The sequence below is a fragment of the Lissotriton helveticus genome, chromosome 6 (genome assembly GCF_964261635.1).
Source record: "Lissotriton helveticus chromosome 6, aLisHel1.1, whole genome shotgun sequence".
Taxonomy (NCBI): Eukaryota; Metazoa; Chordata; class Amphibia; order Caudata; family Salamandridae; genus Lissotriton; species Lissotriton helveticus.
Window position 1 is genome coordinate 156,471,606 of NC_136067.1, and position 11,711 is coordinate 156,483,316.

Genomic DNA, 11,711 nt, shown 5'->3' on the forward strand with positions numbered 1-11,711 from the left:
ATCCTTATTGACGTATATATGTCCATCCTTACGTCAATCTCGGCACCTTTCAGGTATAAATATTACCGACATTGCCTTAAGCAAACACATGCGGTGGTGATGAGATCGGAGCAGCGAGACGTGCTGAGGAGCCCAGCAGAGAGCGAAGCCCACAGACGCTGCCCCGCCTTCCTGACGCGCTGAGAACGAGACACTGCCTTTCTCCTGCCGAGAAATCCAGCTCCGGCGCTTCCAAGCAGCCCTCGCAGGCAGCTGGAATATCAAGACCTGGGATAAGAGATACCAGCCCTCCATCATTCTAGATCTCAGGTACAGAACTGAATAACCCCTTGCAGAGAATTCTCGAGTCAGTCCCTTGGCAAAACAAACTTAACTTAAACTGCTACTTATCTACTCCCGCCCACGTATTAGGCTTAGGTCAGGTACATTGGGGTAGGCGTGGTTAGAAGCACCAGTTGAGTACGATTAGTCAAATGTATATATGTATATATCTATTTTATCCATTTTAAAGTATCATATGGCTCAGAAACCATATCAATGCTTTTGCAGTATTATTTTATAATTCTGTCTCTACTGTATGCACTTTACTTAACTATAAGTATTGCAATAATAGCGATTCATTTCTCTTGTATGAGAAAAGAGACTGATCAATAAATAACATCTTTTATTGAACCACGCCCATCTCTTATTTCTCTACAAACTGGTGAAACTAAGAATGCACGTACTGACTGAGTAAAATAAGTTGTCTATTGTTTTCACACGACTCTAGAGATACACTCTTGATTAGGGGAGAGCAAAGTTGTCATGTTCTATGGTTGTCAGAAACTAAATCCCTTCTTGTCTACCCAGGGAGGTTAAAATCCTCCTGGTCTATTCGAGAAAGTTTCTAGTGAACTCTGAGCTAGCTGGCAAACACAAAACTTTAAGTCTAATATCGTCGGTAGAAGACCTAGTTAACCTCTGCCCTAGGTCTATACTATTGAAGATATTATTCCAATGCGCAGAGCCTATTGGGATAATAGGAACTACACTACAGTGATTGAAGGAGACGTGCTTGCTGGAGGAGAAGATAGGGTCGAGCGTGTGTCTGGCGTAGTGGGTGGGGGTGTTTACTAGTTGTTTGAGTCCGAGATTGGCGAGGTTGTCCAGAAGGGTGGTGGTGTTGCTGTCGTTCTTTTCCAGATGGAAGTTGAGGTCCCCTAGTAGGATGTAGTCTTCGGAGGGAGGGCGTGTGGGCTGATGAAGTCAGTGAGGTCTTCGCTGAATTGTGCGCGGGGTCCTGGTGGTCTGTAGATGAGGGTGCCTCTAAGTGTGGTCTTGGGGTCGGTGTGAATCTGGAAGTGGAGGTGTTCGGCGGCTGTGAGGGTATCGTCGGAGCTGGTCGTGATGCGGATGGTTTTCTTGTGGACGATGGCGATGCCTCCTCCTGTCTGGTTGATGCGGTCCTTTCTGATGATCTTGTAGCTGTCCGGGATGGCTATTGCGATGTCGGGTGCTGATGAGGCGTTCATCCAGGTTTCTGTGAGAAAGGCGACATCCGGCGTCGTGTTGTCCAGCAGGTTCCATAGTTCGATGGAGTGTCTGTGGACCGATCGAGTGTTGAGTAGGATGCATTTCAGGTGGTTACTGTCTGAGCTCTGTTTGGCGTTTGTGGATGTAGAGTGGGTCCTGATGCAGCAGAACTTGCAGGATTGACAGGTGAAAGGACCATGGGTGCGTCCAGGGGCGGCTTGGTGGCAGTCGGGGAGGCGGCCGGTGTTGAGCGCAGTGAGGGTTGCGGCGTCGTACGTTAGGCGGGTGGAGTGGTTAATGCGAGGGCCAGGGGGGTCTTGCGCTGGGCGCTGTCCAGGCGCGGACGGGCGTAGACGGGCTTACCTTTGGCGCGCCTTTGGCACGCATAGGGCGCGTCCGCTGCGCGTGAACGCTGCGCGCAAGTGCCTCTGTCATAAGTGGAGAGTGGAGGGGGGGCGGGCGAGGGAGGAGCAGCTGGGAGGCGGGAGCGGGGTGGCTAGTGTGGAGGGTCAGTGGGAGCTGGAGGGGGTGGGGCCGCGGGGGAGCAGCGGCAGGGACGGGCTAAGGGCACAACAACAATGCTGGGCGAGATCACTGGCACAGAGCGAGGTCGCGGGCACAAACAAAAACAATCACTGGCACACAATGCAGGTCGCTGGCACAAAATTGAGCAATGCAGGCAACGATACCGGGCCGAATGCAGGTCGCTGGCACAGATAGCAGGTCGCTGGCACGGAGAGCGTGATACCAGGCACAGAATGCAGGTCGCATGCACAGATAGCTGGCACAGGAGGGACGAGCTGCGAGAGGAGCGACCAGTTCTGACTGGGTCAGAACCGGTACAGCAATACCAGACTACATAGCAAAACCTCTTTCTGGTAGATTTAAGTAAGGTGCTTGTCCACTTGGTTCTGCATGTTCTGTGGTGTTGTGATCTTTACTTTTTTTTTTGGAGCCGGCACTTTGTCTCTCACATGCTTATAGGCATCTACTTCTCAAAGACCGATACAGTGGAGAATTTAATGGCATAGTGAGCATAGATGTAAGGCGAAAAGGCCTTAGGAAAATAAATAAATTAAATAACTGCCTTCACAAGGCTTCTTAGTCCCATCTCAAATTAAAAATCAGCAGGAAAGCAAGAAAGTTTCATCTTAAGTGCATATTTCTGCATGCACAATATACCTAATTCACAGGGAGATTACCTGCTTTTCTGTCTTTGATGGCCTAGCACAGCAGAGTACAGTGGTCTCCGAGTGTGGCCCAAAGGCTGTGCAGGTAGCACTTTTCTTTAGCCTCCCTCAGCCCTGCAGTCAGTCACTCTGCCAGACATGAAAAGCCGATAGAGAAGTGAGAAGGCTTGATACCTGGACCTCCTGCACGTCATTACCTTTGAGTGGGTTGCATCACACCAGCTCCGTAGCAGACGGCACACATTCCAGTGCACTGGCAGCAGGTGGAGGTGGGCGGCTGGGAGCTACGCATGAAGTTAGTAGGATGTGTACGCCGAGATACAAACCACCGACTACAGTTTAACCAAGGCTCGGGATTAACATAATGTGGGCAGTGACGAGGATTCAGAGCGCAGGTGAACACATATACGAGACAGACCTATCAAAGCTTGAATAAGGCCATCTGAAACTCGAAGCTTTGCGGTGCTAAGTTCTAAACTAGCCTGGACAGCTCAGCTTTCTGCAGTACATTTTAAAACGAGGCATCAAATGCTTGCCAGAAGCCGACATCTGCTGGTCACAGGTTTAAATCTTCCTAGCCTTTTGGGCAACAAGCGGAGGACCATTAAACTGAATAATAAACTGCTTAAGACCGGTATGAAACACTATATAAGTGCCGAACCATGCACTCGGACATGTGGCAGAAATAACAGTGAATGCTAAAATGACTGCCTTTAAGGTCTCAGGGAAAAAAAAAAGGCAGATTGCCGTTTCTCCTGACTTGGCGATGAATTTTGAGAGCATGGATAATAAATGAATAAAAAAAGCCAAGAAGATGATTCGAAACAAACCACACCCCGTTTACCGTACCCCATGGGTAAAGCAAAGGCCGTACAGTCCCCGTTCACAGAGCAGGCGCCGGACCTGAATGAAATAACTGAGAAGCATTAGCGGGCTCGAAGAAGTGTCATGTGTTTGGAGTCACTCGGCCATTAAACCTCATGACTCACCAGCGCAGGCATGCTGTAATGCTCCATGCAGCCTGTCTGCAGTGCCGCTGCTATATTTTTAGGTCACTCCCTGGTGGCAGGATAGTAAAGACAGTTTCCATTCACAGATTGGTTCAGATCTCGACTGCAGCTTCGCTGTAAAGCTGCGGAACACAAGAGGCAGACAGGCTTGATACGGAACGAGAACCTCGACATTCAAAATTGAGCAGACGGGTGGGGGCACTCGCCAAGGTAGAATATTGCTGACTTAGTTAACGCTTTTGTTGCAGAATAGCACCATGAAAACACACAAATCATGTTAGCTTTGTGGGTGTGGTGTGTTTCTGAAGATCAGAAAACTGAGCACAGGCTTACTCCTAGACAAGGACAGCAAGCCAGACGTGCATAATGGGGTAGCTAAAAAAATGCTACCTGTACAGCATTTGACAGGGTGATGGACCACAAGGCAGAAGCCATGCAAGGTTAAAGGCTCCCCTGGGCGCATGTCTAAGCCGGTGTTCTGGCTAAGATTTGCCTGACCCCGGGATGGAACATGTTGCAGTTTTCAGAAGGAATCATTGTCACTCGCCTGTCCTCCAAGCAGAGATCACAAACTGGAAGATATGCATGCGATAGAGCATGTGTTTACACGCTTGTCGCTTCCTTGAAGTGGAAAACGCCTGACAAGATCTCCAGCAGGGACAGTTCTGCTGATACCGCTTCCATTTCACCGGCTCTTAGGGTGACCTCAATGCTGCTAGTGCATAATTCAATTAAACTTGGCCAGCTGTAAATATTGTTGCCATTCCCGTTCGTTCTGAGCTACATATTATCTTCAACAATCGGCCGACATAACCTTCCATTCATGGTTATTTGTAGTAATTGTAGTTAAAACATAACACGTTCTGGTACTGATGTATTATGACAAGCTAATACATATTGGGAGAGTCACATCTTTTCCACACTACAATACTGACAAATTACACAATGGTATTCAGTTGCAGCTAGCCTAAGCAATATATTGTATTAATCTGCACACAACTCTCCTTCAAAGTATAGCACCTTCAAAGAACACCTTTCGCTTTTAATAGACAGTTTTCTAATTTTGCTTGGTCTTAAAAATTAAGTATATCTACAAATGACAGGCTAAGAGGAAAATATTTCACCCTCATAAAATATGGGGCAGAACTCTACATATTGTATTATTGCTGTTAATGTGAAGTCCGCTTAACTAGTTTAAAGAGAGCTTAACAGGTCTGCTATTGGTGTCTTCTGAGCGTGTTCAAAAATGCGGTAGACCCACTTTGGTGGCCTACAGCAGGCAACAGGAGATACAACCAGGGCTTTATGTGGGATGAAAAGAGTGGGGAGTCTCTAAATGTGGCGTGGTCTATTTATTTAAGGGTGCGGATAAAACATGTAAATTATATTTGTGAAACCCAGTGTGTCACGACTTGTAGCTTTGTTCTTCTTTGATCTTTCAGTTACTATGCCCAAATATATAGCACAACGTATATGCATCTGAAACCAGCCAGGTCAATGGTTGTAAGCGGTTTAAGATAAATGAGTAACAACGATTTTGTTGTAAATAATCAGGTATCGAGAAATCTACTCACCCACTCGTTATGGTGAGTCATTTTATCAGGGCGACCTGTTTGTAGGACCTACTGGCCCAAGATAACAAACAGGAGTTCTGTTCATGCATGTGAATGAACAAGATGAATGAGCAATATTGATGCCTTATTTTGAAAAAGGGGGACCCCTATATAACGAATGGACTTACTATACATAGGGAAATAAATGCAATTGGAAAAAAAGGTCTATAGTTAAGTCAAACCAAAAGATAAACAAGAACAAATGAACTAAGCAAAACTTAAATAATTGTAAATAATTATACTACACATGAATATAACCAGTGACACATGATGGATACAAAAAAGTATAAATGTTTTTTATTGATGTAATTGAATTTCATCAAAAACTAGATTTTTTTGGGAAGATATTTTAGTAAATCAAAGTTTTGAATATATATATATATATATATATATATACATATATATATATAGATATACAGTTGATCAAGATAGATATTTGGACAGAAGTAAAAGTGCAATTATTAATATAAACAGATCGTACAAATAAAATCATCAACAGAATCCTATACAAGGACTGAAACGGTAAATAGCTATTGGTGAAGGCAGTGCGGTAGAATCAAAACTACGCGCGTTTCGGCTTGTAGGCCTTCGTCAGGTTACCGTCTATTGCAGAAGCGGCCCATGAAGATGAGGCCTATAATGTTAGACAGTCCTGGATACAGGAGACAAAAACGTAGTGGGATAAGCAGAATACCTTGTGTGCAGCGGTAAGCTTGCGAGCTCTCAAACGTGTAAAATTAATGAAGGCGCAGAAGTCGATAATGATGATCTTGAAACTGGTTCAAAAGAAAAAAAAAGGAAAAGGAGACTTCCAGCAAACCAGTAATAAATTAATAAGACGCAGGGTATGTGCTGCAAAAGTTGGTGGTACAGAGTAGCGATGTCGATCAACCCGTTGCGGTAAAGAAGAGGAAAGCGGGTGCGCTACATAGAGAATAGTGGTACGCTGCAGAGCATAGCAACCGCGTCGATTAAGAGGGGGTCCTTCAAGAAGTAGAGCGCCGTGAGAGCTTGGCGTATATAGTTGTATAATCCGGATGCAACTACTAAGTATAATTATTTACAGTTATTTAAGTTTTGCTTAGTTCATTTGTTCTTGTTTATCTTTTGGTTTGACTTAACTATAGACCTTTTTTTCAATATTGATGCCTTTACATCTTTTTATCTTGTCACATTTGCTGTGTGTTCAAAGACATAGGTCAAATGTTTCCTTATGTCTTCTTACAAACTGCTGCTCATGTCATCCTGGAGCTTGGCGTTTGCTTTCCTTTTTCAGACCGAAAAGTTAAAGGGTTTTGTAAAGTAAACTGCTGGGTACAGGAGTGTGAAATAAAAGGCAGTCAATGTTTTTTCTAAACAGATAATTAAATAGCGTGTAAATGAAACATAAAATCTTTCAAAATACATTTCAGTAGTTGGGGAAAAAATATTTTTTTAATTCGGAATTGAGTGTAACAGATTTCAAAAAGGATGAAAACAAACCAGAACACTTTACTTGGTGAAGTGCAAATGATAAATATTTGCTGAAACCCAATTTCCATACACATTGTCTGTACAAAGTATAATTTTAACAGTAAAAGTGCATATTAGTGTTAATGTTTATGCCCATTTCAATGGAAAATGTGCAGTCTGTACATGAAGTACGCTACCACATCATTGTATTAAGTGACTTTAAACTTGAACTAGGAAACACTCGCTGCCCCCACCCTGATGACAATGCAATTAGTGAACTTAGAGGCAAGTCCGGGATCATGTGTAACCTATATGCAAGCTAGATTTTTACTGCACATGGAGTAATAGTTTGGTCTATTAAATCAAACACACAACATGCTGAACTCATATGTGAAAGTGCTGTCATATGTGATAATGAAGAAAAATGAGACTGAAATAAAATATTTGCCCAGGGTCACACAAGTGGAGACCAGTTTATGGGTCATGCACATTTCAGTTAGGTCGAGTAGATTAATCGAGCCACTAGACCTGCAAGTCTGGTAAAAAAAAAAAATTATGATTTTTTAAGGCCTGATAACATTGAAAATGTTTCAATTCGGTCATTGTGAGCTGTAAATTAAACATTACTGATGTCTATGGGAAAGGTTAGACAATCTCAAACACTCCTGTTATGTTGACTCAGACATCCTTTCCACATCTTGTCTATCTGCACATCTTAGATCTTTTCTCTTTCCTCTTCAACACCCATTTTTCACTCTCTCCTGAATGCACTTCCTCCAATGCATCGCCCCCAAGAACAGAACGCTGCCACTCACCTGTAAACAAAAGCATTTTTATTTACTAATGCCTCGTCAATATTTTGACAACTGGGTTCCTCATTAACACACATTTGCACAGAAATCACAATTGGAACTGTAGTATGTTAACATTGTTATGTGGACTGTGTAGAGAGGCCAAGGATTGGATGACCAGGAAGTCTGAATAAGGTTACGACCTGACACACAAAATGAGAACCTCGCACGGCCTTCAGCATCAACCTCAGAGCGGACAATCGTGGCCTTTCATACACCTGGAGGAGACTGTTCAAAGCATGCATTAAACAAAAGTAATATGCTACAAACAAAAACAATACAAAAGCGCAACACTTTGGAATTAGCTAACACTTTTAGGGAATGCAAGATTAAGTAAAACATAAAAAGTTAGAAGGATGCTCACGTAACTTTTTTTATTTTTTACATTCAGACGTCAATTGGTGTTTTGCCATTGCAGTTAAGGACATGAATATATGGCCTTCTATAGGGAGATATAGAATATATCAATCCTTCATTTTTAATTACTGCTAGGTCAGAGAACCGGAAGGACGCAACCCCCGGCACAGTTCGGCAATAGACTTGCCATTAAAATAATCTACTAAAGTGTACATTAGGAACTACTTTGAAATAAGAACTGCAGACCACGCGCTTGAACCAGCAGCCACGGCAGCATGGACCTCAGCAGCTGATGAACAACCAGCGCAGTCAGGCAGTGGGAGAAGGCATGCGACACACAACAGCTGCTGAAAGAACAGGGGAGCGCTTGTCACGATCTCCACATGCTAATATTACTGCCGGTGAGCTTCGTTAACCAAAAATATCCTTCCAGACTGTCAAACAACGTTCCAGGGTCCTTGAAAAAAATGCAGTTCGAGCAACCACTTCTTAATAAACAGGCACTATAAAGTTGGACTTGGTCGTTCGGGTAACTAAAATGAGGCGCAAACATAACCCTAAAGATTAAACATATTGCTAACTTTGGTAATCAAAACTACGATTTAAAAATGAAGAAAACTACGATTTTAAATTATCAAAAAGAAGCCTTGAACTTTAAGTACTGCATGCGGCAGAGCATGACAGGCGGGAATTCTGACCAATTAAGGCGGAGTCAGTGCTCCCTGTGCCCCAAGGCCATCTATCTAATCAACCTTTGCCCTTGGAAAAAAAATACAACTTAAAGGAAGATTAAAGCTAGTTATTGAGCAATGGTGAGGTAATGTGTGGCAGGGAAGGAGCCTACCCTGCGAATAAAAAATATAGGGTTACATTCTAAACGGCTTGCCAACCGCGACCCTATTAATCTTCCATACAAAGGATGACCCCAAGTCCAAGCGCGCATGAAAATACATAATGCGGAAAGTGCAATTTTCTGTAACCCTCTCCCAGCCCCACTTGGCCATATGCCTCACGTGAAAGGCTGGGGCCTGCAGCGAGGTTGGCAAATCATAAATGCAGCAGCAGAGCCTGAGAACAAGCAGGATCCCAGGGCACATTCCTCACGGAGTCTTGCACCAAAATCCAAGAGCAGATTTTGCTCATAAAACAGCTAAGGGAACATCCCCCGTTAATCAGAAGCGCAGCTCTGCAAGGTTTCAGCCTCCATCGCGCACAATAACGAGAGAAAAACAGAATTTCACCCTTCCACCTCCACCCACCACGTTATCGCAGCCCTGCAGGGGAAGGCTGGGGGTTATCGAGGGTTTTCCTGGCCGATGAAGGGGGTTTTCTGCTTCGTGCGTATCGATTGCGAATGGAAAGGGGTGAAAAACAGCAGCAGCTGCTGCAATGCAACAAACCAGACAGCAGCGAAAATACCGGGCTCTAGAAGGTGCCCACACAAGCCACCGCAGCTCTCTGTGATCGGTTTGATAATAACACCAAAAAAAACTCATGGTAGTTTCACTTACTCGGAGGCCGATTTTTCATATGGGTTGGAGGGTATTCTGCAGCCAGAAGAAATATCATCTTACCTAACTGGGGGAGCTGCAACAGAAGGCTGAAGTGTGTGCTCACGTGTAACGCTTAGGGGGCATAGAATGAGGGCGTAGATGGGTCACGATATATCATGTATAAAAATATGTAAGCTGTCCATATACTTTGTATGCCGTACCGTAAACAGAAAGGCCCGTCTTCTTGCTGCTACCATCTCACAACTTGTTGGGCCAATTGATAAATTCCATTTCCAATTAACGGAACCGCACACTGTCAACCCAACATAATTCCTGGAGAGACCAGTTCCATATTCGTGAGCCCCAGAAACCCAATCACCTGGGGCTTCGGGGACACTTTTCTCTTCACATCCAATGGTTCTATACAAAACTCTGATCTGTGGCTACTTTAGTGCTGGGTAAAGTCCCTTTCTACACTACGCCCCCTTTACCGTGGAGTAATGCAGAGGGGAGACATATAGGACAGCCAGCAGCATAGATCTGGCAAATAAAATGTAAGAAAACACCTGCCATGAACCTACTGGAAAGCAAAGGGTAAGGCAAGTGATCAGGTGTGGTGGCTGCCTGGCAGGGCTGGAGGCAGCATCACCTGCGTTTGTCCATATTAGGTTTATGTTAATGCACGATGGGCTATACGAATCCCCTCATTAACCAGACACACTAATAGCACCCACACCCAGTGCATTTACTCCCACTTTCACCCACCGCACCTTCATTGCATTTGCCCTTCAACCAGGTAAATATGAAAAAGAAACCATGATGCAGGACTGCGGGCGATTCATTATACAAAGTTAAATGAACCCGTGTACTTCTCCCAGCACGGGGGCGGGGGTCCTCCTGCACGCAGCGTTAAAACGAGGAATAAATAGTCCAGGATTTTTTTTTCTTCAATGGAAACCTAAATATAGCGGCGCAGCGCGGCATCTCCTTGGTGACCGGCGGCTCCTCACCTCATCGTGGCCGCTGCTGGGAGTCCGGGCGGGGGCGGCGGGTCCTCTGGAGTCCGACCCAGGGTGTCGGGGGTCCCGGGCGCCGCGCAGCTACCAGGCGGGGGCAGCCCCGGGGGGCCCGGGCCATTAACCGGCTGCTGCAGGGGGCGGCGGCGGAGTGCGGGGCACCGGCGTGCTGCTGTGTCCCGGCGGGCTGGCGCTCCTCGGGCTCTCGTGTCCTGCCCCCGCGGCGGCGGCTTCCTCCCGTTCCTGTCACCGGCTCTCTCGGCTCGTGCACTCTCTCTCCTCTCGGGCTCCGCGAAGCCAAAGAAATACCGTTAGCGGCCGCCAGCAGGGGGCTGCGCGCGCTCACCGATGGATGGGGAGGCGGGGGCGCGCCCGCAGCTCCGTGTGGGATGGAGAGGAGAAGCGGGGGCGCGCAGCCGAAGGGATGGGGAGAGTCGGGAAAGTGGGAACGATGGGGGCGCGCCGACGGTCCCCGGGGACGGGCTGACAAGTGGGGTCGCGAGCGTGCAAAGTCCAAATGGAGGCGCTTTCAGACAAGGGGGGGGGTTGGACAGCGTCGAGGGCGCGCACAACTTCTTCCACCTAGGGCTGGGAATTGAGATGGGTGAAGTCCAAGAAGTAGCTGGAAGGCTAGAGGGAGCAGGGAGACGGGTCGCTCAGTGTTTGCGAAAGCGGCGGCCATCTTTAAGCAGTTCGATTACGTTAGGCGAGTTAAAGTAGTTACCCAGAAACGAGAGTATTTTTTGCTTTGTGCCAATCTAATGAAAGCGTGTATTCTTTTAAGTGAACTTTAGGCACGTAGCTGTGTTTTTTGATTGCTAGTATTTTTTTTCAACTAAATCGTAATTCAAAATGAATAACAAACGAGACACATTTACGTTATTAAAATAGCTAATAATTAATGTGTGTTGAATGCGGGAAATGCCAGCGACATCGTTAATTCAAATCCAAGCTTGTGCGAAGTTTCACAAGTATGGTCATTCCAAGATGGCCGCTTGCGGCCAAGGAAGGCTTAAGCACCTCACTCTGTCCCTGAAAGTACTTTGGGGACAACACTTCCATAACTCGATCAAATGTTGGGTGTGGGGAAATTTCCTGAGGATAGGGGATACCGTACAGCCTTTCCGAATAGCACGTACATGACTTCACATAACCTAGTCTATAATGTAATATTACGGTTTTTTTCCTAAACCACCCCATTTAAGAAAAATGCATGG

The 11,711-nt window shown here is 45.7% G+C and overlaps 1 protein-coding gene across 2 annotated transcripts in view; it reads right to left on the reverse strand.

The window, feature by feature from the left end:
* Positions 1 to 11,126, reverse strand: part of ENAH (ENAH actin regulator) — a 681,857-nt gene extending 670,731 nt beyond the window's left edge. The window contains exon 1 of one of the 2 annotated variants that reach the window (XM_078647528.1): positions 10,489 to 11,126. In XM_078647528.1, the coding sequence (XP_078503654.1) occupies positions 10,489 to 10,493 (5 nt within the window). In that variant the 5' untranslated portion in view covers positions 10,494 to 11,126. The remainder of the gene's footprint in view (positions 1 to 10,488) is intronic. The other variant, XM_078647526.1, reaches the window with a different exon arrangement.
* Between the last annotated feature and the right edge of the window lie 585 nt (positions 11,127 to 11,711).